This window comes from Rhinolophus hipposideros (genome assembly GCF_964194185.1).
Source record: "Rhinolophus hipposideros genome assembly, chromosome: 12".
NCBI lineage: Eukaryota > Metazoa > Chordata > Mammalia > Chiroptera > Rhinolophidae > Rhinolophus > Rhinolophus hipposideros.
This window is the reverse complement of record NC_138058.1, coordinates 66734606-66762598: the sequence shown is the minus strand read 5'-3', so window position 1 is coordinate 66762598 and position 27993 is coordinate 66734606. Positions and strand designations below refer to the sequence as shown.

Genomic DNA, 27993 nt, shown 5'->3' with positions numbered 1-27993 from the left:
AACTAAAAGGCAAGCAAGAGAGTATTTCATTTCATTTCATTTTATTGATGGTGAAATGGAGACCTAGAGATATTAAAATCCAGTTAATGACATTCATCCTGGTTTTGGGGACACGACTAGGATGGATTAGGTCTGAAATTAAGCTTTGATGTAGCCTAAACCTGTAGCATTTCTAACTTTTAAGAAGTAACAGGCCCCCCACACACACAAAAAAAAGAAGTTACGCCTTTTAAAAACAGGCCAAAATGCCAGTGGGGACAGAATCATTGAAAAATGTTATTGTCTTGGATGCCTAAATAACCAATTTCAGTTACTTAGTGCCATGGAATAAATTTTCACATGTATGTACTATTGTCACTTGTTTCATATAAACCTACATCAATTATGAGGTTTTAAAACACTATAAAACATTGAATCTTGGCATTCTCAAAAGCAGTCACCCTTGATCCCAATAAACTCTCATTATCTGTGTCAGAAAGTGAGAGGCCATCTTACTCCAATAATGAAGACCTCTACCTTTGTAGGCTCAATATGGGTCCCTTTCCCTGTCCAACAAATTTAATTTGCAACTAAAGCATTCAGTTTGCAGTGTAAATCAAAATAAACTGTTCAAAGTGGGAAAAATATTCCTCATGTCAAGTCAACGACTCTACTTCTCACGCCTCTGTCACAAAAGGCACAAACGTCTTGATAGCAAACAGATTTTATCTAAAAGCTGCTAATATATGATTGCAGTTTCTTGGGGATTATTTTGTTAGCCAAATCCTCTTGATCCTACTGTTACTGGTGGCTAGTGTGGCGTGATATTGGGAAGGAAAACTTCTTGGCGACCCGCTGATTGCATGCAGGTTTACTAAAGGACTCACCTCCTAGCTTTCGTTATTTGCAGCCAAGGCAAAGAGCTAAGAGCAAGAATTCTCACTGCCTTCTGCCCATATTTTCTGCTCTTGAACTTATTTACGGACTCCCAATTCCAGGAGTTGCTTTAGCTTAGAGGTCCCTAAAAGAACAGAACACAGCTTACTCTTCATCCTTTCCTGTTTTTAATTTTAAGCTTTCTGGGATAAATAATTTAGGTGCTAATCTTTCTTTTCCTATATTGTTTGCACATATTTCATCATTTTGATTGTGTCACCTGTTCAATCCTTTACCCGTTAAAAAAAAATTCTTTTCATCTTACCTTGGCTGTAACTTCACTGCTCTAATTCCGGAGTTCTGAATTCTATCTACCTGGTCTATCTTTGACAACGTTAACATTTATTTATTTTACTCTTTCTTATTCTATTTTATTTTAAAAACTAGTTTTGTCTTCTTTTTTAATCTTCAACTTTTGATCTTTTTAAAAAAATTCTTATTTCCTGTACTATTACACTTTCTTGTCTTTATTATTATTAAAGATAATAATAAAAATTATCTTTAATAATTTTTCCTTCCTCACAACTTTAATATTGAAATTACACATTCTTCTTAATCAATTATCAGTCCATTTTCCCATTTTTCATTTTTATATCAAATAGAAAACAATTAAACCATCTGGGTTATAACGGCAGGCAGGAAGCTCAGTTCTATGGGCAACAATTATAGAGAAAGCCACCCCAAAGCAGGGGAAGCTGTTTCTATGCAGCTCCTCCTCTAACTTCCTCTCATACTCTCTAAACTACCTCTTATGGTTTTTAAATTTTCAATGAACACACATACAGTAACATTTATATGCGTGCAACTTCTTTTAAAGTTTAAAAATATCTAAATAAATTTTGCTTCACAGGGGTAATTTCCTGCAAAAAACGGGGTACATTAGAGTGATATCATCAACATAACCCCCTCCTCTTAAGATATACTATTCATTCTTCTCAGTGCTTATAAATAAAATTTGAAGTTCTGAGAACTGAGATACTTATTAAAATGATAATGACAAGCTATTGATAACTACGATAATAAACAACTTGGGGAAATTTACACAATTTAACCGATGAATAATTTTATTTCCTTAAATTTGATTTTAAAAAGGATTTGTTAAAAAAAAATCAACTGGATTCAGGCTGAAATATAACTGGGACACTCCAATAAACTGGAATTGAATAGCACTTTATTTCAAGTTGGTTTTTATATCAACTAATGCTTCAGTTACTGAAGGAAAGGTGGGACAACAGAACAGGCAAACACAGAAACACTACAGACAGACAAGACATCCCTGGCTCTAGTTTTAAAAAAGGAAGGGAAAAATAATCACAAAATAAAGAGAAACAGAAATTTGGCAATTTATTGTCCTAAAGGCATGAGCAGGAGTAATTGATCTAATGATGAAAATCTAGTTTACATCCTATTTTTATATGGCTATATTTACATTTAACCATAAATTCTATTAGGGCAATAGCTAGTGAGTACACTGTGGATATAAAACTAAAACCTGAGATACATATATAATAGAGTAACGGTAATATATACCTTCAGTGGATCTGCTAGCTCTGATAGCTGATTAATTTTCAGTTTAATTGCATCATACTTGTTTTCTGCTTCTAGTTTCAGACTTTTAAGATGTTCCATATTTTCTTTTTGTTGTTCCATATTTTTCTCAACCATTTTCATTTTGATTTTATTTTCTTGAGCTTCATCTTCCTGGTTACATTTACAGAGCATATAGAGTTAATTAAAATACTTACTTTATCAGGTAGAAAAATAGTACAAATAATCCTGAGAGAGGAGAAACTACAGGCTGTAGGCAAATCAGATCGAAGACAAATACAGAGAACACTAGGATATTTTCATACCCATCATGATAAATTAGGAAATAGAAGAAAACAGGTTCAAAAATCAGAAGGGATGACATTTAGGACACAAGTTGAACTATACTGTGCTTGAGGTCATAATCAAAAGGAATAACTCTATCTACTCACTTTTCTTTCAAAATATAGTACGTGTAAATGTCTACCTTGTGCCAGACAGCGTGGTAGATGCTAAGTTAGCAAAAATAAACAAGACATAGCCCATATCTTTAAAAAACATAGTCTGTCAATGAAAAGAATTAAAGCAAAAAAAAAAACCAAAAAGTAGAGAAAAAGATTGCTAATAAAAAAATGAAGACAAATTGTCATTAGAGGAAGTTTCCCTGGTGCAGGGACTTGCTCTTCTTGTTCATTGCTATATCCCCCAGCACTTACTATGCTGCCTGCTAAACATACGGTGAATTAAAATGAAAACCATTTACTTGGAAAAAAATGAATCGAGACCAACTACAAAGACCAACTCTTTGACGAAGAGACAGCCATTAATATTGATAATAATTAATCCTGAAAAAAATACTATGCTAGGCAGTTTGGTTTAAAATACCACTGTTTAAAAGCACAATTAAGCTTTGATAAGGTTGTATTTCATGTAGCAAAAGACAAAATAAATGATTACGCATGTAAGATATGTATGTGAAACATTAAGGAATGTAAAGGCCATTCATCGGGTAGTTTCCATCATATTTGTAAATGGAGAAAGCACAATCACAAAAGGTAGCCTCAATTAAAAGGATAAAAAAATAAAAAAGTAAAAAAGCCAAGAGTACATGCTATTAACCTAAATGACACTTTCATACTTTAAAACATTCAATTTAAACTGAGGAAAAGAATCTTACCAAGGTTGCAATATCTACAGACTGGTGTTCTTCTATATTCTCAAGTTCCCGAATTTCAGAAATACATTTTCTTATTTTCATCTGAAAGAAAAGTATTTAGATTTTAGTAATATAAAAGTAAATAAAAAAATAAAAATAAACACCCTGGAAAGGAAGTTCTACTCTACTTTCATGAACTATAGTACTGTTTACTTTCTGTACTTTATGAAAGAAACACAATAGTACTAAATGAAGCAAAGGAAGTTATATATATATATATATATATATATATATATATATATATATATATAGAAAGTCTGCCATGATCACCTTTATTGTAATCCATTCCCAAGCAAAAAAGATGTAAGTACTTCACCTGAACATTTAAAATGATGACAATGTTGAATGCATGGAGAAAATATTTTTCTAAAACATCCAGATTCGAGTTATAGCAAGATTAATCTAGTGGTTCTCAAGGAACAATTCAAGAGCCTCCCAGGTGCTGCTGAAACTTTTAGGGGTTCATGAGGTCAAAACTATCTTCATAAAAACACTGCGACATTATTCACCATTTTTGCTATCATTTTCTCACAAGTCTACAGGAGGTTTATAACTCTATGATATGTAATATTGCAACAGATTGATTACAAAAGCTGATACGATAATTTAGTTGAGTTTTATTAAGCCAGATATTAGAGATTCACAAAACTATAAAAATGTCAATCTTCTCATTAAATAGTTTTGGTAAACACAGTTATTCTTCATGAAAATGTTAGTTACCACATGAGTTTATTATTATTTTTAAATGAACTGATAAATATTTTTAAAGCTTGTAAATACTGACAGATAAAACCCACATATGTAAAAAGCTCTTTTAAGACTGTAAAGGGCGTTGAGGCCAAAAAATTTTGAGAACTACTCCTCTAACTAACGGTAAGATTTTTAAAATAACTAGGAAGTGATAAGTTGAGAATAACAAAATGATGTATGGATTTGTTTGTACCTTTAACTCTTTACAATGTAGTTGGCACCGTCTAAGAAATTCCTCATTGCGTTTAATATCCTTTTCCAGGGCAGACAACTGTTGCTGAAGATTTAATATCTGGGCCTTCTTATTTTCAACCTCATTCTCCAAGTCGCTTGATAGGAGAGGATAAAAAATACTCTAAGTGCATTTCTGAATGTTACAAATACTTCAGATCTTTACAAAGAAAAGCTTATTTTTAATTGCTTATTTGAAAACCCTATTCAATCAAATCAGTTCTATATTCCTACAAGTTATTAGTAACAAAAATAATAGATTTCCAAAAAGCCATCTAAACTGGAGTCAAATTTCACTTATCTCAATAAGTACTTATGATACGATTTCCATGAGGCAGGCATTGTGCACAGAGGTAGGTAGCGGTAGAAACAGATTTAAGACATGAAGGATTCAAACAAAAAGGAAAAAAATCAGGAAATAACCAGAACATTAACATATGAACAGGACACTCTATGTCCATTTTACCACAGAACGTAAGAGTGAGTCTGAAAGAAATGACCAACAGAATTATATTCTGGAAAAGTTTTCAACAGTTGGACCAACTAGAGGAGAGGATGGAAAGAAATGCACAAAGTCACAGAGGGATGAAAAGATAAAATTAATAGTCAGCAACACTAACTGATGGTGAATAAATGCTATGAATATGTGATAAGTGAAAGGGAAGGAGAAGAGGACAATGAAAAGGGAGGAAGGATAAAGCAAGCAAATGCCAAAGCCGTAAAGGGTCTCCATGCCAGCAGAGTCACCGTCTTCAGAAGTGATCCTTTCCTGCCTCACTGACCTAAGCATCTGTCTCCCAAAGTTGTGTGCCTCGTGGAAGAGAACCACCTTTGAAATTAATAAACACTTCTCTGATTGAGAGTGTACGCCATATTTCAATAAGATGCATACTTTCCCACATTTTAACATCTCTAAAATCATCTTTCAGTTCATAGTTCAATTAGCAGCATTTTTTTCTTTTTTATGGGTACATAAAATAATACAACACCTTCAATTTTTCCTACCATGCTGAAATTCTCAAAATTAAAAAAAATAAATAAATCAATAATTGTTGGCTGAACAAATGATAAATGAATGATAAAAATGAGGAAAGGAGAATAATTGTGGTATTTCTGGTAAAAGTGGGGACAGATGTAAAAATTTAAGATGGCTCCTCAGGATTTAAAGAGAAATGTTTATTTTATTATATACAAATCTATACCTTTACTAACAAACTGTAATTTTGTTAAAAACAACAAAAAAATTTACCAAGTAAACAAATTTGGACACTTAAAACCTAAACCACAAATAAAAACCAACAAAATGAGCACAGATGATATTCTGTGATTAAACATTTTTTGACTATTGAGAATAAATTTAAAGAACAAACAATTTATATAAACAAAAGTGGTAAATTTTACAACAAAATTGCTAAATTTTACACCTTCCTTTAAGACAACTTCTGCTACATATTTTCATATAGTGTTGCCCCTTTGTTTTTAATTACTTTTTACGAGGAGAAAGAACATGTGCTATCTAATGAAATATGTATGGAAACTGAGCTCAGTAAATGTGAATTGTATGTGTGGGATGAATACACTCTGCTCAGTGAGCAGCCGATCTAAACTGTACAGTCCTCATTCTCTAGCCCTTACTCTGCTGTACTTGTCTCCATGACACTTGACCTTGACCTAGTTAGTATTCCTTTATAGTCTATCTCCTCCTTGTTAATATAAAAGATCCAGGAGAGAGAAAGTTTTTTGTACTTTGTATCCTGCTGCATCTTGTGCCTAGTTCAGGGCCTGGCACATTAGGTCCTCATCCAGTATCTGTTTTAAAGAACATAAAAGAATAAAATCTGAAAAACGTACTTCAGAAAATTAATATTAAAATGTTACAGTATTTTGAAAATCCAAAAATTCAGATAATTTTTTGTGCTCTTGTATAAAGCAGTAACTACACTGGTAATTATCTGGAGAACTTAGTCACACATTTCTTTTCCCCAGATGTGTACTTTCATAATAGGAAACCACATTGGGATAATAAAACCAAGTCGTACCTATTGTTAAGACTTGAAACCTTTTGTCTGTCAAGAAACCACTCTGTGCATTATGTAAAAGGAATGATAACCTCTTCTCTGAAATTCCAGAGCCATTTTTCATCAATAGGAATCTGTCAGTGCTGAGATGATGAGGGTAAAGAGAAGCATTCTTCAAATACTCAAATATGAGGGGAACTTGGGGAATCTCTTTCTAGAGTCCTTTGGCAATCACTATTAAATAATTAATTTACATAATAAAATAAAATTTAAAATATATTTTAATAAATATTAAAGCTCTGTAATAAGTATTAAAAGATTAGCAATTGTTTAATATTATTAAATAGTTAAAATTGAACCATAAAATGTATATTAATAAATCAATAAGTCATTTGGCAATAGCTATTAAATAATTTTAATATGCATATCCTTTAACTAAGCATTTTCACCATTAACAATTTAGGCTACGCATACACTTTCGAAAGCCTGCCAAGATACACGTGGGTACTCACTGCAGCACTGTCATAAAGGGAGAAAATGACAACCCTTATGTCCACCAGTCGGGACGTGGATAAGGAGATTATGTACAGCCATACCGAGAGGCAGTTCTCAATGTGCTGACATGGAAAGATTTCCATGATGAAATATTGAGAGAAAAAAAGCGAGATGTAGAAACCACAGGCATACTAATACAGAGCCCAGTCGAGATGAACCTTGAAAACATTATACCAAGTGGAAGAAGCCAGATGCAAAGGTTGCCTATGATTCCATTTATCTGAAACATCCAGAACAGACTCAGCCATAAAGACAAATCTGAAAGTAGATTAGTGGTTGCCAGGGGCTGGGGGGCGGGGGGAAAGGTGCATAACTGCTAATCGGTATGGTTTTCCTTCCAGTGTGATAAAAATGTTCAGGAATTAGACAACGATGATAGTTGCACAACCTCGTGAATATGATAAAAATCTCTAAGCTACACTCTTTAAAATAGAGTGAATTTTATGGCATGTGAATTATATCTCAGTTTAAAAGATCATATGTATATGATACGAGTATATAAACTGTTCTGGAAATATATAAGAAACTGTTACACTATTCCCTTACTTTTGAAAGAGGTATAAGAGCAACGGGCTTCACTTTTCATTGTATCCTTTTCTATACCATTTGAGTTTTCTACCCATATGCATATATTACTTTTAATTATTTTAAAAGTATATCAATACGGACTATGGAGAAATGGGATTATGTGCTCCTTTTGTTTTCCAATTTATATCTTTCTGCATTTAAAAAATACTAATGAATTTTTTTTAACTTCCAAATATCAGCAATTATCATAGTGGTTCAGATCCAAACGGAAGACAGAAAAGTCATAAATATACTCAGAACTTGGTATATTTTCAATAGATAAAATTTATCAATGCAGGAAACAACTTTTTAAAAATTGATGTTCACCTGGCTTTTAAGACAAAATCTTTGTCTGCTACACATTAAGACAAAATCTTTGTCTGCTACACATTAACAGCTACATATAAAGCCAAATATCAACGGCAATGTAAATTTTAAATCCTTATTACTAAAACACTAGAATCTGGGCTCCTGATTTGCTGCTGAGATACACGTACAATCTTTCCCAAAAGTGCCATACTTTTTTTTTTTTTAAGACTTCAGATACAAATGCAGGAGGCATTTTTTTGTGGAAAGTGAAAGTACGCATTACACAAGGTAACACCACCATGATACGGTTTGTTCATTTACGCTCACATTTGCTTGAATATCATATAATAGAAAGGCCTGATATAAATGTCAAGGCACTAGGGACAAAAACTTATCACTTTACCAGTCATTTTTACACAGGCGCATTTGCACATTTATATGAACTGTCATCTCTCCTATCAAAAAGATTCAGTGTGGATGTCACAACACTATGTTGTGTGAATGTCACAACCTTTATGCTGCTCTCATAAAATGACTAACATTACTTGAAGAGATCTCATTTCCCCTAGATATGGAAGTCATTTAGAATATTTTCACTTTTACTCAAATTTCCTAGATATTTCTTTTATATAAGTCCAACTTCTTCTACTTGAGGTCTTCTAGGTCATTAATTCAGTTCCAACCTGTCAATTCATCAACTGAATTAGTGTGGCTGGGAAATCATGTTTTCATGCGAAAAATTGTTTTTGCATGCTTCGAATCTCATTAAGTACATCTAATTGTTTTTCATTCAACTTCTCCATCTCGCTCCTCCAGCAGCTGTTTCCCTAGACATTGTTGATCTACAGAACGGTGCAACTCAACATACCAGTGGGAGACATACTACAGAGCTTGAGCCAGAATGTAAACCAGCACACCTGTATTCTCACTGAGAAAAAGCAGCAGAACTAAACAATGGGTGCATTTATCGTGGGTTCAGCAAGAGTGATGGAGCTGATTTATATTTTGAGTTAAGCTCCTCATCTCCTTGCAGTCAGGTAATTAACCGGTGCAGATCAGCTGGTCATGGGAACACACTTTGTGATCCTGGCCCAGAATTCTGTTGTCTAAGTGGTGATGAAAAAATAACCATCAGCCTAGAACTCTACAGCTAAATGATCTTTTGAAACCAAACAGATTACTCGCAATTCTTCACTGAAATAACTACTAATAGAGCAATATGAAAGGAACTGAACCACAAAGGAAACAGTGGAAATAATACAGCAAAGCTACAGTGCAAACCAACCTTATTTCCGAATCCACATCTCTGCTTAAGAATTTAGGCCTTGTATATTCAGATGAATAATAACGTCCTGCAAAAACTTGGTCACCATCAGCAGTAAAAGCTTCTCTACAATTCTTGGGGGGCTTTTGAGACTGCATTACGGCACGAGCTACAGAATTATTCTAAAAAAACAGTGGAAAAAATACGATTTCCTAAGTTATGCCAAAGCATTTCTGATACACACAATTTCAAAATAATGACAGGTACGCCATTATTTTAAGATTCAAGTATTTTCTAAACATTCAAGTAAAATAATTTCACAAAGTTAAATAAAAGAATTTGAAAAACAACTTTCAAGATTCAAAGAATTAAAACTATTAAATCTTTAAAACAACACAGAAAATAGTGTTTTATGACAATCCAATTGTACTGTATTGTTAAATTCTAATATTACTATCTATTTAAAATTAAAAATTATTTTAACTAACGTTTCACATAAACATATTTACTTTAAACCAATTCATACAAATCTTATTTTAATGCCTTTACATCCGAGAAATGAAGCAAATGAAGAGCAAATTCCAATAAAGATTAATAAACTGAATTGCGTTGGGGAAGGCTGGAAATATTCAAGCACTCAAGAAAAAAGGGAATTAGGCTTAATGGAGGTCTCATCAACCTCTCTGGGGACAGATCTTTACAACAGAACATCATTATTTTCTTTTAAGTATCCTTTTAAAATATGAGAGCCAAGCTCACAAATAATTACAATATGAATTTGTAATATGTGTATACATTTGGATGACCTATACCATTACTTCTCAGTTTCTATTAATGAGGAAAACAGATTCTGTTACGTTTGTCTTGGTTACAGATTTCTGTTTTGTATTTCCTTGTTCCTCCTCAGCAAATTTATGCCAGTAAGATGAAACACAATATGGTGATCTAATCCAACAAGAATATAAAAATACATATACAGATAAAGAGTATTGATTTTCAGAGCACTCAAAGTTTAAGAAAATAAATTAATAAAATATCAAGTAAAGTACTTGTTTAAAAAGTAGAATGATAATACATGTATCTGTAAATGGATTTGGCAGCCAATCAAGAAAGAATGAGCAAAAAAAATTATACCTTCATGCAGCGAAAGAATATATATTTATAAAATTATTTTAAGTATAGCTGAAAATTATAAGGTTCTGTGGCAGCAGAAAATACACAAACCACCAGCTCTCTATTATTTTACAGACCTTCCTACAAGGTAAAAGTACAAGGATGAAATATCAACAACTCTATGATATAGGAGGGGAACAGGAATTTATATCACCAACTTCAGTTTTGAAAATTTTTAAATAACAAACTACAGCAGGCATCTGGTCTTACTTTGATTAGGAGCACTGTCTCTATGCTTCTCATGTCAATTAGGCTATTGGCAACGACTGCATTATCAATTTCCAAAGCTGTCAGAACCGTTGGGAACTCGGGATGATAAGCAGCTCTAGGAGACAAAAATACATAAGGATTAACTTAACAAACTTTAATTATGTATAAATATACATATCTATATTAATGGGTGAGCAGATGATAGATAACAATACAGTGCTGAAAAATACCTAATAACAGTTGAAAACATCTGATTAGGTTTACTTTATTTTATTTACCTAGCAAACATTTATATAATAGGTGCTAGGCACTGTTATGAGAATATTATAATATTAGATCATCTAAGCCTTCTAGCAACCATATGAGATAGATAATACTCTCTCCATTTTTTTTTTTTCCCAGATGAGGAAGCTTCAGAGTTTAATACATTCCCCAATGTCACAGAGCTAGTTAAATAGTTGGGTTAAGATTTAAACCACACAGCTCAGCTCTAGAACCTAAATTCTTCTTATTTCTTTTTTTTAATTAGAGTTAACATACAATGTTATATATTAGTTTCAGGTGTACAACATAGTGATTCAACATTTATGCAATGCAGATTCTTACACACTATACCCTACTTCCGGTTATCCTAACTACAATTTCTTTAAATCTTATATGTATTGTACGTAAGTATAAAAGTCAATTAATCAAAACACATTTTTAAAGAGCTAAACAATTTTCCTTCTGAGACAAGAAAAACTGAAGTAAAGATTATGATGAACACAGAAAATATGAACTGCCATTTGGGCTCCCTAAAGAGACATTCAATCTTTCAACTAAAAAGTTTCAACACCTGCACTACTGACATCACTGAATAACGGACATACCAAGAACAGTAGGTACAGGAGCAATGAATATCTGAGGGGAAAACGGTCATGGCATTTAGTACTTTCTTAATGCTAGAATTCTAAAACAAAGGCAGTATCTATGGATATATGTTTTATACCTATTCAGTCATTAACTTGACCTGTATTTACTAAGCACCTACTATGTGACAGGTGCTGTTCAGAGGATAAGGAGACAGCAATAAACAAACGGACTATGTCCTTCTCCCCATGGAGTTTACATTCCATGGAAGGGAAGACAGATAAAGAAAACGTGGCATACAGTGCTTTTTCACACAAAAAAGGTTAGGAAAGCCTCATAGGTGACACTGGGTAGACATGAGAGGACATGAAAGAGTCACACTGGCATCCTGAAAGAGAGCAACTAGGGCCCTGCGAGGGGGTATCAGAGAAGCCGGGAGGCCAGTGCGCATGGCGGACTGAGCAGCAAGGCGAGGGCTGGAGAAAGAACAGCAGAGCTGGTCCGAGGCCAGATCATAAGGTGCTAGAGGCCGCGGTAAGGCCTACGCAGGAAGAGAACGCACAGGGTGCTGTGGGCAGAGGAACTACGTGATCTGACTTCACTCTGGCTTCAGTACTCAGAGTGGGGGCCGCAGGGGACATGAGGCAGGACGATCAGCAGGAAGATCGTGATAATGGCTCGAACCAGGGTGGCTACGGTGGCAGTGTTTATAGACTTGGGATATAATTTTTTCATAGGATATGGGGTGGCAGAGAGAAGTCAAGGATGACTGGGGCCTTGGCTTGAGCGACTGAAAAATGAAGATGGAGAAGACTCTAGGAACAGCAGGGTTTTTTAGGGTAGAGATCAGAAGAGACTGGCTTATATGCATGTTCACTTTAAATGTCTACTGGACATTGTCCCACGGGAGATGCAACTAACCGGTCAGTGGTCATTTTCACCACAAGCAGTGTATTGAAACTTCACTTTCATTAGGTTTTAGAAACCAGGGATCAAAGCTAGAAATTAAAATAAGGTCAAATTCTCATGCAGACAAAGAAAACGTTTTACTCTTAACTCCCAAATCCTTATTTCTAGTCTAAAAGTTGAAAATCAACAATTCCAAAACAGGCCTTATCTGTTTTGGACAAATCCACTCTTTTCTTATCCTTCTCCTAAATCAATTGATGGCACATCTGGGAGGCAGTCAGCGCCAGCCAGAAACCTAGCAGTCGTCCTCAATTCTTCCTTCTTTTACATTCAAGTAACAAGCGTTAATTGATTTTGCCCTAACTATCTCTTTTACTCTATTCCTATCTATATTGCGAATGCTACTTTTTCCAGAATAATTTATGATGTCATGCCTCCATGCATTCTGCACATACAATTCTATTTGCCTAGAAGGCAATTAACAAACTCATCAGTTAGAAGACTAATCCTTTTTCCTCTCTCTGATTTCTGCCTTAACCTATGTACTCACATTTAATGACTCCCTCATCTGAACCACATCTGCATCTTATGATCCAATTTATCAACGCTGACAAAAAACACATTAGAAAAAATATATATTCTTGAAAGGAAAGTGGCTATCTCACCAGCAGCTAGCGAAGAGGCCAGTTTAGTGATTGTGCTTTGAGATGGTTTGTTAGTGTCCTCAAAGAAAACAAAGAGCGCTCTTTATGGAATCTGCGAAGCCCTGTGAAGATCGGGTGCCCAAGTTCTTCCTCACCACCCCCCTCTTCATCTGGCTAGGTCTGCTTCGTTTCTGTCATCGGCATAACTTCTAAGCCACACTACGTCTGTTTCACTGTACTGTCACCTACAAAGGCGCCATATAATAAGGACCTCGAGGACAGGGAGTCTCTCCCTTATTTATCTATCTGAAATTAAAGAAGTGGCTATCTGAAATTAAAGAAGTGATGACATTTTACAAAGCAGTAGTGTAGATATGGTTAACATAACCATGTTTTAATTCTTTCTGACCCTGCACATGATTAAGTAAAACCAGAAACAGTATTTAATTACGGATGCCTTCCTTACCTGTGTCTTACATCATACATGTCATGCCGAAACTCAGATACTATGATCTGTGGCCGTGAGGTCCCTGGTAAGTAAAACTTTCTCATCAGTGACTGAAGTACTCTTTCATCAGCATGGTCATGGCAACAGTAAGCTTGTAGAAGTCCTTTTAAACAAGATTCAATAGCCAACGCAAGCTCAGGGTCCCGGAGGTGAATGCAAGCTCCTAAAAGGGAGAGAAAATTATTTAGATGGCCCATAAATACTCATCATGAAATAGTCACGTGACTGTCTTTCTATATAGTTCATAATGATTTTAAAATATTTTCGTATAAGACAGCTTCAATGACATTACAAATCTTTAACTGAATGGGAAATCTCCATATACGCACTGAATCCACTGGGCAGAAAACCCACTAAACTGTGAAAAAAACTTTCCTACTCTAATGTAAACCAACAGTGGTTTTTCTATGTACGTTTACACTATTCCAGCCTTTGCATGGTGTTTTGAAAATCATGATTTACAGATTCTTTATTTTTTCTGTAAAACTGATTAATATTGGAACTTTAGATTTAGAGAGGGAAAAAAAATCCTCATTCATTGAAATGGATCCTGGTATCCATTTATGTATCATTTAAATAAAGAGACATTACTACAATACTTAATACAGTATGTAATACTGTACTTATATAGTAATATAGTACTTTACTAACAAAATATGTTTATATTTACAGCATAATTTTCACCTAATGATGTACAGAATTAGAGATAACTCTTCAGGAGAACTCAACTGTTGTTGTTTTTTTTAATGTCACGCATGTGGGGAGAATTAAATAACCCCAGATTTTACAGTGAGAAGACTCAGAAACGATGTTGTCCATCCTAAAATTAAGAAAAAGTTAAGTCATTTTATAAAGGTTACATAAAACTCAGGTGGTGAGTGTCCTTTCAGCTATAATATTGACGTCACTGAATTTTCCTACTAATCAATTACATTCAAATTAATTTATTTACTTATTCAGGAAAAAATCAGAACCAGATTATTCAACTCTATAATTACTGTTCCTTTTCCTAAGTTCTCTTTCTTTTGACTATTTTATGCTTTAAGACACAAAAGAAAGTTACAAAGTTGTAGGTAATTCTTAGCACTATTTAAAATAAGTACAATTATAATCCACAGATAACGACATAGCTCTCTGACAACAGTTTTAAAACTAGATTCAACAGACTCTTTCCTGAAAATAAGAACTTTTTTCTAATGTTTATTATATCCTGACTAAATGGTGACAAATACCTAAGGGGCCTACAGGTTTATAGGTAAATTGCCCACGTCTGTAAGCATCATCTATTGCTTCAAGAAGAGCGGGAACATGAGGGCCAAATCGTTTCAGTCGATCAGTTTTACTATCTTTCAAGTCTTTCAGTTGCTTCTGATTATAGCTCAGTGTATGCCTCACATCTAATTCTTCTCTCCTAAAAAATAAAAGTAGAAAAAACAGAACAGATAGGTGATACAGTTACAGAGAAATATTCAGCTTTCTCCCCCTAACACCTGCACACCAGTGAATGACCCAACTACCCTAAAAACTAAAAGCAGATGTCTTTATCTGAAAATAACTGTGTTACTAGAGAAAAACAGTCAGAAATCCTCAAAAGTTAGCATGAAAAAAAAGGTGCAATACTGATGAAGACTAGAAATCCCAGAAGTTGGTCAACTCTACAAATATAAGCAAAGTCTCAAAAAAGTGATTTTGGGGCATTTAAGATCTTGTTTCCCAGCATATGTTGTCAGTTTGGCTCAAATAAACTCTTACAGAAATTCAAAAAAAAAAAAAAACAAAAAAAAGAGAAAGAAAAGGTTTTCTTAAAATCTCCCTTATTATGTACAAGAAACAAACAAAATCTTTTCTTGATGTAAACAGCAAAACTGTATGCTTTCAAATAACTGAAAGAAATCATTGTAAGCATGTTGAAACTTACTTAATTCTACTATGTTCTTCTTTATCCTTTTCTATGGCTTGTTGAAACTGTTCGATCTCTTGATTGACTGAATTCTCTTGATCCTGTAAGGCCTTTACTTTCTCTTTTAACCAAGATATTTTTTTTTGCCTTTCCAACCGCTCAGGTTCCAAAGATTGATCGGCACTAACAATAAATAATCCAAAGTGGAAAATGTTAAATGAAAAAACCTAACATTTAAAAAACATAAAGCACGGTGATAAAATTCCTTTAGCAATAATACAGAAAACATAATACTCCCTTTCACCTAGATTACTTTATTACTGAGGTAACCATTAAAATTGCAAAGTAACTATTTTACCTTTTTTTCAGTTCCTCAATTCTTTTGCAAAGCTGCTCATCATCTTTCTTTAATGCTTTATACTCATTTAGGGAACGGTTATATAAAACCTAAACCAATGAGACACACTTTAGTAAAATGAACAAGCAAATATCCCATTCAAGTCCACTTTCACCAAATCCTCAAACCAGAGCCTGAGTACACGAGGAAATATACTTTTTAAGAAAAGTACATAGATGGCCATTTGAACCCATTACACTTTTTAAAGTCTGAAAGCAACACAGATTTCTACTCAATTACAAAACCTCTACTTTTAAAAATAAATGAACAGTATTTATATTTGCCATGTAGTTTTTAATATTCCAGGTTGGAAAATTTCTCTCACCTCAGCTTCATTATAGGCCCTTTTCTTAGCAATAACATCTTCTTTCAATGCCATACATTCTGGTGCTCGTGCATTTGTCTCTTGACTAATCTTTTCCAGTTTATCTTGAATATCCTTGTATTTTTTTTCTGCTTCATCGAGCCTCACCTTTAAGAAAATAACATCGTTGGAATATATTTTATTTTTATTTAATAAACAGAAAAAACTTTTTAATTACATATAGTTCACACCCCAATAATAAACTTAATTTCACTCTGACTAAACTCAAGATATTAGGTAAGCAAACATAATTATATAAAATAATAAAATATAATTAAATTTTAATTCCATATCTCCAACAAATGTACTACGTTCTGGAATACAAAGATACAGTAACAACTGTCTTCAAGATATACAATTAAAGAAAGACACAATTTAATAATAGCAGAGAAACAGGCATGCAAATAAATCCTACAGTTTGAATACAGCAATGCTGAAGTAGGGTACATCTGTTTATAATTGTGGAAACAGAAGAACCCATAGGTTTGCCAGAAAAAGTCAGGAATGCCTTCAAAGAACAAGTAGCATTTGAGCTGAGGCTTGAAAAATTAATCAAAATGCACCAGAAGACGAGTTGGGGAAAGGTGTTAGGAGCACATGGAAAAGCACATGGAAAGGGATTAATAGCCACTTTAGGAATTAAAAACATTTTTAGAGCTTAAACTGAGAAGGTGGTGGTGGGAGATGAGATGACAGGGTAGAAGGGCTTTGAATTCCACAAGGATCAGCTTACAGTTTAACCCTCCCGACAACAGGGAACAAGGTATGACCACATCTGTGCATTAAACCACTTTGGAAACACTTGAAAGGCAGGGTGGAGGAAAAAATGGAAGGAAAGGTTCCAGGAAGAAGTTAATATTATATTCGGAAGCAAAAATAATTAGGGGACAAAACGGGGCACTGAAAATAGAATGGATTTGAAGGAACAAATATGAGAACAATTTAGATCAGGGATCAGCAAACTTTTTCTAGAAAGAGCCAAATAGTATATACTCCAGGATCTGTGAGCCATATACTGCCTCTGTCACAGCTATTCAACCAGACATGCTAAGTTTAAAGTGTCCAGAATGTGCTAAGTTTAAAGTAAAGATGAAAAGACAGATACTTGAATCAAGTGTACCAGATAAACATTTGATTACGAGATAAGGTTAGGGAATGACCAATATGTAGGATATTTAGGAAGCAGTACACAGAATGATAGTGAGTTCTATTATGAAAACACTGATAATGTAATCTATTTTTTATAAAAATTGAAGTTGTTCTGTGTGTTCTACAAACTAAACATAATTTACATATTTTCCATTTTAAATTAGGTTAACACAAGTTTAAGTCTGCTTTAGACACTATTTCTTCAGAAACCTATTCAATAGTCATTCTATAATCAATAACCAAGCATATATTATGTGAAAGGTTTTATGTAAGACACGGTGGGAAGGATATAAATATGACAGTCCTTACCCTCCAGAAATTTACTGCATGAAGTGCCCAAGCACTTAAGTGGCACAAACACCCACAGAACTACGTGTCACCACGTGCCACGATCCTCCTTTTCACAGCTGAAAAAAAGGTAAACACATCTACTACTCAACTAGTCTCCATTTTCAGATAGGGGAATATCTAAAGAGGGAAGTAACTTAAGGTCTTTCCCTAGGACAAGCTAAGAAATGAGGCTGGAAAGAATTTGGTGAAAATTTCAGAATATTCTCTCAGTAATGCACATGTGAGCTCAGAGAAGTGAGGGGGGTTAAACTTTCATTTACTAACTACCTAAAGAAGAAGTAAACAATCCAGCCTAAAGATCACCAAGTAAACGTACCACCTTTAGCATTTCTGTTATTTTCAGACTCATCAATTACCTTTGATGGATTAATGTCATTACCCTTAAAAGAAAAAGATGTATCTTGGGGGCAGATAGGAAAAAGCAAGGTGGGGAGCATCACATCCTATACCACACCCAGTTTTGAGGGCCAAAAGCTCCTGAGTAGAATAAGATACTAGGAGGTAAGTCAGCCACGCTAATCAGAAAGGGAAGGCGAGGAACTCTGCTTTCGGCACTACGGTCCCCAAGCGGTGCTGCAAGGCCCTGTGCACATACTAACAAAGCACGGAACTGTAAACTTCCCATGGGTGAAGTCAATGGTACATGCATTATAGCTCAATAAAGCTGTTTAAAAAAAGAATGGAAAGGTGAATATAAAGAGTGGATCTGCTATATAGTAAAAGGTTCATGTGGAAGACACCAACAGAAAATTACCGCCAACCACAGAGAACTCTGTGGTTGTCTTGAATTTTAAATAAATAAATAACATAGTTTCTACCTGGGCTCTTAGTTCTCAGGTTGAAATCGAAATTGACCTTAACAGACCTAACAACTTATCCCACATGGGTTCTACCCATATGAAATGCTCTGATAGCTCTGGGCCCTAAAACTCAGTTCCCTAAAAGTTCCACCAGCAATCCCTGGGCATTGTTCTGAAATCTTCCACTTCATGATACTTAGCTTTAATGTTATTCTAACTCACTATTATCCTAGCACTCTTTACTCCCCAGCCCTTTTATGTTTCTACTCCTTAGTGAAACCAAGAGGAAAAGCTTCAAGATCTCGCATTTCTAATTGGTAGCAAAGTACCGTTGTCCACACTCATGAATGTAAGTCCTGAATCACTAACCTCAACAGGCTGAAGACATCCAAACAGAATACTCTTTCCTAAAAGAGTCGCCGCAGCAGTCCCTGAACAAAAGTTTAGGTCGGCTTCACTTGAGTAATAAATTCAAATACAAATAAATACAGAGGATGCCAGAAAAATGTATACATATTTTAAGAAACGAAAAAACTGTACTAAAATTCTAATAATACATACCGATAACAAAAGATGAATACAAGTCATGTGTATCCATTTTTTGGGCACCCAAAAATATAGGTTGAAACTGCTACTTGTGTAGGTCATAGATAGTCTAATGTCAGCAATTTCAAGATTCAACCTACTAAATCTGTATAAAAAAAAAACTAATCACCTGCTGCTCTTCCATTTTCCTGTCAAGTCTAGCAGCACGATCTTCTCCAATTTTGACATTATCTCTGACGGCATTCAATTGTTTTTCAATTTCATTGACCTAAAAAGAAATTATACAGCAAATCACTAACTGAAACCAAATATATTCTGCGTAATGCAAATATATGTGAACAAACAATTAAGTGAAAATTACCACTGCCCAAGCCATTTCATGTTTCAAGCGTTCTAAATCAGTCTTCATTGTACTTAAACCAGCAATCATTTGAAAACGCTCTTCTTTCTCTAAACACTGGCGCTTCAGCTCAATAAGTCGCTTTAAAAAAAAGGGATATATTTCTTATTAACATTGAAAAGACTTTTTGCAAATGTATTTCTTTTAAATACACTGCGTAAACAAATACTAAAAAAGATTTGCTAGGAAATGACTTCTTTAAGGTGAAAATAAAAACGTTTTTGGTTCTTTGGTATACTTTTACTAGGTGTAATAATTTTGATAATTGCTGCACTATAAAAATGGCCAAGTACTCTTCAGATGAAGAACAAAGGAATAAAAGGGTGAAGACCACACAATATAGACAAAGGCACAAAACTCAGTGTCCCATTTTCTTTCTATTCCATATCTGATACACAGATTGGTTTGCTCTTCTAGGCAAAGTATACCAGTACCCATTCCAAACATAACGAAAGACCCACGAAAATTTATTTCCAAAAATCAAGTTAGGTATAATTTTTCTCATCAAAGTTCTCTCATAATTAATAAATAAAAATCACTAAACAATTATTAAATATGACATCAGGTCAGTTTCTAAAGTGGATCCTAGACTTTGTACTCTGTACACCTGGGGAGACAGCTTCACCCCCTCATTCATGATTACATATTCAATTAGGGCCTTACATTGTACATCTTTGTACACTGTACTATGTTTACCTATCCAAGTCACTTTCCCATTCTCCAGGATTATTTCAATCCGTTATTATTTTCTTCAAACCTCATACACCCCGGCCACACTAATCCCTGTTTCATCTTCTCTGCCTCCTACTTCAGAGAATTTAGTAGCTGTTAGAGATAAACGTCTTCCAACTTCCAACAACCTTATTTATAAATCTAAAGCTGACATCTCTTCCTCCTGCTACAAAGAGGTGGCTTCCTTATACTTAAGCCCAGTCCCTATCTCCTACCTATATTTTGAATCGCACCAATCCCTTCTGCCTTCTCAGATCTAAATTAGCTGATTTTTCATCTCATCTTTTCATCTTTGTTTTCATTTCACCCTCTTCACTGACTTTTTCCTTTATCATATTTAAATCTTTACTCACTCATCTTTCCCACTTACAAACAAAAGCACTGCCCCCCATCCCCAGGCACCACCTCATCCTCTAAGTCTTCTTTTTCCATCCATGTTTCATGAAAATTCTCTCTTCCATTTCCTCACATTTTTAGCCCCATAAATCTGGCTTCTGTTTTCCTCACTACTGAAACTCGTCTTGTCACAGACATCGATGAAGATTATGGCACTAAGTACAGTTGAATATCTGTGCATTGCTGTGGGTTTGCCTACTCAATACAGTCGTGACTACTTCCTTCTCAAATTCTCTTCCCATGGCTTCTATGGCTTCCATGAGCATTTCTCATGGCTCAGGCCTGGCCAGGGCCCACTTTCTTCTCTTCCTCAGCAATCTAAGTCATTTCTGTGTCTTAGATACCAATAATATACTTAAGACAACCAAATTTTTAGAGGCCAGACTTGACTTCTGTATTTCTAACTCACGTATCCAACTTCTCACTTTATATTTCCACTTGGATGCTTTATAAGCGCAAAATTAGTATGTTCAAAATGAAATTCATCATCTTTCTTAAAAGAAAAAAGAAAAGAAAAACTGGTTTCTCTTCCGAAGCTTCCTGTCTTAAACTTATTTTACCACTCAGGTCATTAATGTGAAGGTCATTATGTCACCCTTGATATCGCTTCTGTCGCAACTTTACCCCTCTGTTATTATGTAACATCTTCCCAAATCATTTCAAAACTCTTGTCTCCATTACTATTACCACTATCCCGTAATTTATGTCACCATCATCTCTTTGGACAATGATAATACCTTTATTGCTCTTTCTACATTTATTCTTTCTGTATAGCAACACAGGACATTTAATTGATGTGAAATAAAGTTCTTATTAAGTGCATATTTTACATAAGGAACTCTGCTACATGACATAGGGAAGTACTTCTTAAGTCATAATCAAAATACCTTTAATCGATGATAAAGTATATCATGGAGAAAGTGGGTGTTTAAACCCAAGCTGCCTAAAGCAAACAAATTTCTTCCAAGTTCTGATTTATTATTTTTAAAATACTAAATGTAACATATACTATGTACATTTGATTGAATATGCAAATACTGCCTTCCCCCAATAATGACATTAACACTCCACCGAAGTATCCTATATTAATTCTGTGGGTTACATTATCTACTTTACAGTAAACCACATACCAGGTTTGAAGGGATAATCTGGGGAGTAAAAACAAATACACTCATCCTTGCTTTTTGACTTTTCACTTGATGAACCATACAACTATAGATCAATTTTTAAATACGCATTCCTCAGAAACTTACAAGTAAAGAGGTCAGTGTAAAAGCTAATAAATTTGATCTGGATCGATCATTGGTACAATTCTATCTCAGAAAAACAAGCTAAGGAGTTGCTGAAAGCTGCTTGTGTAAAACTGATGAAATAACAAAAAGAACAAGATAGAGAAAAACACAAAAATTCTTGGGACTTAGTATACTGGATGAATAGTTGAAACGTGAGCCTTATAACTTTGAGGTCTCTGATCATCAGACAGAAGATCTCTGACTATCAGACAGGAATCTGAAGAAGGAAGTAGAAGAACAAAGTGTAGCAGATGTAAAAACAAATTTAAGTAGGTCCCATTGGTTTGAGTGTTTTCTAATTCAAGCAAATCTGCACAGCTGCCAAGCTGGAGAGTACCAACGTGACAGCTGCTACCGAGCAATCAGTGCTTAATGAAAGTTAACAGTTCACTACTGTAAGGAAAGTCATCTACCATATGTAATTACAAATGCATATTATATTTAATATCCGCTTGAGGCTTGTGCTCATTTTCCCAGCCAAAGAAATATTATAGTTTTTAAACTTTCAGTGGGAATTCGTGATATCTTATTGTAGAACCACGAGTCGTATATCAAAGGATAACAATGTAAGATATTGCCCTGTCCTCTAGTTTAGAGTTTAACAGAGGAAGTAAGATGTGTACATACTCATTATTACAAAACAAAAAGTAAAGGCTAATAAATACCCTTAATATAAAAGCTATACTTCATATACTTCATAGAGTGCTATAAAAATGTAGATAGATATCTATATGTAGGTATATAAATTTACAATACCATTTACAAGACCTATAGGAATCTGATCTCAAAATAATTTGCATTAAGTGTTGACAAACCTCTTCTCCTTGAGTTATCTGCTCCTTTGTTCTTTCTTTTGTTTCCATAATGTATGAATAATCTTCCTTCATCTGTTCAAGTTGGGTTGCTTTCATGAAGAACTGTATCAAAAAGGAAAAGAAGAGTTTGCAAACTTCCATGAAACTGTAAAAAAGTTTTGGTCTCCAAGACTTGTAGACCAATTTTGCAAAAAAGACATGAAAAACATACTTAAGCACGTCCACATAAACACAAAGAACATGTTTTATTTCAGACCCAAAATGTATTTAATCTACTCTGTTCACATCTACATGTTTATTTGCAAAAGCTCTTAAAACCCCATGAAAGAAGACTTTGGTGTGAGAGTCATACCGTTTAAAAAGCTCATTTTCACTAATTCTTCCATCCTTTAAGCAAAGATGAAAGCAGAGAAAACGTTTGTATCCTTGATGTTAGTGCATGGTTTAAGGCCTCAAAGTTATTATGTATGTGTGGCCAATTACTCCTTTGTATTTCCTTAAAGATTAATTTTAGAAAATAATAATCTATTCTCCCTCAGAATTAAAAGCCAGAAAGTAGAAGCAAGGATTTACCAAAAAATTAACATTTTGATAATGTTAACTTACCATCTTACTTAACAAATTCCTAAATTAGTCTTACAATATTACTTTAATTAGGTGGCTTAATAAAAAAGCCTCAATATTTATTATGTGAACAGGACTTACGTCTAATATATATGCTTGATCTATAAATATGTTCTTTTGTTAAGTTTATATTTACTTGGAGCTCCTTACTTTGTACTTGTCTCCCTCATTTTTAGACTGCAAAAACTGCTTGCTCATCTCTTGTGTTAAAACAGAAACTGGATTATCCACCTAAAACAAACAAAACAAAGGTTATTTTTGAATACCTCACTTTACTACTGACTTAAAGATAAATGCACTGAAATATACAATACATCTAACCTATGGTGCGGCCAGGAAAGCTAAGTACTGGCCATAGGTTAGAGCATTAGGGTAAATACACAAATAAAAATGTTATAACACAGAGAAAGTGTTTCAGTATTTCATGATACTAAAATAAATAGTATATTGAAAATTAAATATTCTGCCATTAAATGAGGTTGTGTACAAGCACAAGAATTCTCTGAAGAAATATTTCAGAAAGTTGTCATTTCTTTCATCCGTTTTATAGACTACCACCCCTATGCTAGTTAACCCTCGGATGACACTGCGGGAAAAGCCCTACTGGGAGACGGCTGACTTGAGTTCTTGTTCCGACTGTCTCTACCCTCCTACGTAGCTTTGGGCAAGCTAGTTTCTCCAAATATAAAAATTGCAATTCAGTTAGACTTTTTCCTCAGAATTATGATGACAAGTATTATTTATTTTTCTTACAGCAGTTTTTCAGATTTCCCGTTTGTTATTTCTTAATGAAGACATTGTAAAACAAATGGAAATCCTGAAGTCATTTCTGTATTTTGGAGGGGAGAGCCATTTCAAATAAGCCATTACTTGAATTAAACCACCTATGGCTTACAAGTTATTCAAGTACAGTTAAAGTAACAGTAAAGTATAGTAACAGTTCAAACTATAATTGAAAAATTTTCTTAAAAAAGACAATGTGTTTCAAAAAGGTTCAGATTTTATATCCTGTATTTTTGGGGTTAATACAAAGCAATTTAAATTAGAAAATAATCCTGTGTGTAAGTTACAGAATATGTAAGACCAATATAAATGAAAACAGTTTAAAACTCCTTCATTTTACCATATGTAAAATACTGATTGTACTTTGTTAGCATATGATAGTTGAAATCTTCCTTTTAAGTAAAAATTTGGGTTTTCCTTTCTAAAATAATAAAAAAATCCATAAAGAAACCTTTACATATGACATTTTTCTTATTATAAAGGTAGATCAGACTCTGACTGCCACATATTTTTTACAAGGCCTGCCCTGCATCCTAATTTCACCGTGAATCCAACTTCTTAAATACACTAGCTTTAATGGCAGACTTCTTACCACCAACTTGGGATTAAAGGCTTTCCCCAAAGTTTGTATCTTTTCTCCACATCCTTTTCATTATTTCTGAACTGGAGTTTCTACCGTGTTTCCCCGAAAATAAGACCTTGCTGGACAATTAATTAGCTCTAATGCATCCTCTGGAGCAAAAATTAATATAAGACCCAATCTTATTTTACTATAATAAAAGATCGGGTCTTATATAAGATGGGTATAACAACATAACATAACATAACATAACATAACATAACATAACATTACATACATAACATAACATAATATAACAACATAACATAACATAATATAACATAATAATATAATACCTGGTCTTATATTAATTTTTGCTTCAAAAGATGCATTAGAGCTGATTGACCGGCTAGGTCTTATTTTCGGGGAAACACAGTAGTTCCTACACTACTCTAGGAATTATTTGACTCTTGCAGCTTTACCTACTGAGACCCTGGCGCAAGCACTAGCAGGTAAAAGTCACAGAAAAAGATAAGAGGAACCACAGGGGACAAATATAACCAGGAACTTAAAGACAAATACTCCCTTCCCTCCTAGACCACCACTGTCCAATGGAAAGACAATGCAAACCACACATGTAATTTTAAAATTTCTAGTAGCTACATGAAGAATATAAAAAGAGGTAAAATTAGTTTGAATAATATGTTTTTAATTTTATATCCAAAATATTATCATTTTAACATCTAATCAATATAAAAATTGAGTTATTCCTTTGCATTAAGTCTCAAAGTCCGGTGTGTAATTCACACTACGGCACATATTAATTTGGACTACCCAATTTCAAGTGCTCAAGTGGCCAGTGGCTCCTGTATTGACTGATAAGTACAGCTCTAGACCTTCTGTATTTTGATCAATGAACTTAAACCTTTAGGTAACTCAATCAGACAAGAGGACTACAGGAGTTAAAATAAACTTGAAGTATTTCAAAAAAAGAAACATGTTTTATGTTCCCCAAGGAAGAGGGAGCTTAGAAAAACAAGATGCATTCAACTTTTCACATCATAAGAACTCTAAATAAGTACAGCAGCCTACAGAGGGAACCAGAAGCCTCAGGCATAGGTGATTTCCCCACCAGGTAAGTATGGAGTGTGAAAATTATACTCGATGCTCTCCCTTCAAGGTTCTTCCAATACAGACTATGAGTCTATGAACTCTAACTTTTGGTTTTCCTGATTTTGCTTAACAAATTCTTTGTATTCTAGTCTCAAATTTATTTGCTGTATCTGCTTTGCTCCAGATTTTAATAATTATTTTTCTGAACCTGTGTTGTCTGATATGGAAACTACCAGCCACATGTGGCTGTTTAAATAATTAAGGAAAATTAAACAAAATAAAAAATTTGATTTCTCAGTTACACACTTCAGGTGTTCAAGAGCCTACTCCAATCAGACAGCAAAATACAGACTATTTCTACCATCACAGAAAGTTTTTCTGGACAGCTTTGTTCAAAAGCAGACTGGGAAAGAGACCCAGACTTGTAACTGTTCTTCCTTGGTGACTAGTCTTGGTGTTTTCAACCTTGGAATGAGGTAGGGTGGTGAAATGGATAGGGCATTAGAATGAGTATGCCTGGATCCCAATCCAGGAGCTACGAGTAACCATGCCTAGACAACTGCAAGTGCACATTTACTTGTTAGGGCTCCCAATTTCTCACCTACAAAATAAAGGGTCTGGATTAGATGACTGCCAAAGACAATTCCAGGGCTAATGTTAAAGGACTATATGTGACCTACTTCCAATTATTCAGTCAAAATATCTTAGCAGAAAGTACTCAAAAGCCTTGTCTCCTACAGGTTTGACCAATATCTCCAAAATACATTAAAAAATGCTTTATCTTTCTGGAATAAATTTCCTTTCTACAAGAATTTAGCAACTGAGTTTTGGAAACTATGATGCTATTCTGACTAGAATAGCAGAATCTCTAATCATTTGAAAAGTAGCTTTACACCAGTAGTTCAGAGCAAGAAGCAAAGTGACTTTCAGCCTTTATGAACATTCATTTTAGCACATAGGGTACAGACTAGGTGGTTCTCGACTGTTCTATCAAATTAAAGATGTTATAGTAATGGTACTATCTTTTGAAAATTCTACTAAATTTTAAAGAACTTCACTAATAAAGGTGATACATATTCTTCCTGTGCTCAATCTACTCATATGAGGCTATTTTAATTCTTTCTACACAACAAAGGAAATCACACTAAAAAGTAACCAGGTGCATTAATTAATTAGAAACACAAATTTAGCAATTACCTGTATGTTGAAATGATCAAGAATTGCAATCAGTTCTTCTTTCTTAGTAGAAATCACGGTGCCTGGTTATGAGAAACATAAAATGACCAGATTGTTTCTAAGACACATATGGAAAAAATGAGCAATTACTTATAAGCATACAGATTAATTACTTTTCCTTATCATGAAGAAAGGTACCATTGAATATACACACATCTGAATGAACTGGGGTAATACACTAATCATGACACAAGTACACAGAGGAGGACGAAGCATGGCTGCAGTGATCATGCTTCTCTTCTTGCAGCTAAACATTTTCTGTTCCTTCTCATCTGTCTCTTAACACTCAACCCCTCTTCCTTTACATACTTTCCCACCTTTTGCAAACCATCTCTTTCCACGTGTGATAGAGGTGAAAGGAGGTCTGCAGATGAGAACAAAATGGCATAGCCTATTTCAAATGAACCCCAGATCTGCCAACCATGGTTTTGCTATAGCAATGTCCTATGGTACAACTACATATGTGGAACATTTGTCTGTATATACATACATGCAACTGACCAATCGCCTTACAAGAAAAAGGTTTCAAGTGATAAGAAGCGCCCTTTCAATGAATACCAGCATAATCACTTAACTCTTTTTAACTGGATATTCCCTAATATTTTATATGAAATGAAAAGATATTCTTAACAAACCTGTTGCACTTTTTAGTTTATAGGACCGACTTCCATCCATGCTGATGTGTTGTTGCACAATTATAGAGTCACCGTACACATTTGCTTTATAGGCATCGTCACCTCTGTTCCTCAATGTTATTGAGATATCTGCTGAGCTAAAGCAATAAGGTTAAGCTAAGTCACATGAAGGGACCTGCAACTGTAATACCAGGTTATCATAATTTTCAAAACTTCCAAGTAATTTGGCTAATTCATTTGAAAAGTAGCTTTACAC

At 34.3% G+C, this 27993-nt stretch overlaps 1 protein-coding gene across 5 annotated transcripts in view; it reads right to left on the bottom strand.

The window, feature by feature from the left end:
• The window catches only part of SMC6 (structural maintenance of chromosomes 6), a 64891-nt gene that overhangs the window by 17779 nt on the left and 19119 nt on the right, over nucleotides 1–27993 (bottom strand). For all 5 annotated transcript variants that reach the window (XM_081068526.1, XM_081068527.1, XM_081068529.1 and 2 more), the window contains 16 exons: nucleotides 27738–27874; nucleotides 27064–27125; nucleotides 23562–23642; nucleotides 22788–22889; nucleotides 19514–19633; nucleotides 19322–19420; nucleotides 16268–16414; nucleotides 15904–15992; nucleotides 15564–15728; nucleotides 14878–15056; nucleotides 13604–13808; nucleotides 10736–10850; nucleotides 9374–9534; nucleotides 4602–4737; nucleotides 3620–3700; nucleotides 2446–2616 (listed from right to left, as the gene is read on the bottom strand). In XM_081068526.1, coding sequence (XP_080924652.1) covers nucleotides 2446–2616; nucleotides 3620–3700; nucleotides 4602–4737; nucleotides 9374–9534; nucleotides 10736–10850; nucleotides 13604–13808; nucleotides 14878–15056; nucleotides 15564–15728; nucleotides 15904–15992; nucleotides 16268–16414; nucleotides 19322–19420; nucleotides 19514–19633; nucleotides 22788–22889; nucleotides 23562–23642; nucleotides 27064–27125; nucleotides 27738–27874 — 2050 coding nt within the window. The remainder of the gene's footprint in view (nucleotides 1–2445; nucleotides 2617–3619; nucleotides 3701–4601; nucleotides 4738–9373; nucleotides 9535–10735; nucleotides 10851–13603; nucleotides 13809–14877; nucleotides 15057–15563; nucleotides 15729–15903; nucleotides 15993–16267; nucleotides 16415–19321; nucleotides 19421–19513; nucleotides 19634–22787; nucleotides 22890–23561; nucleotides 23643–27063; nucleotides 27126–27737; nucleotides 27875–27993) is intronic.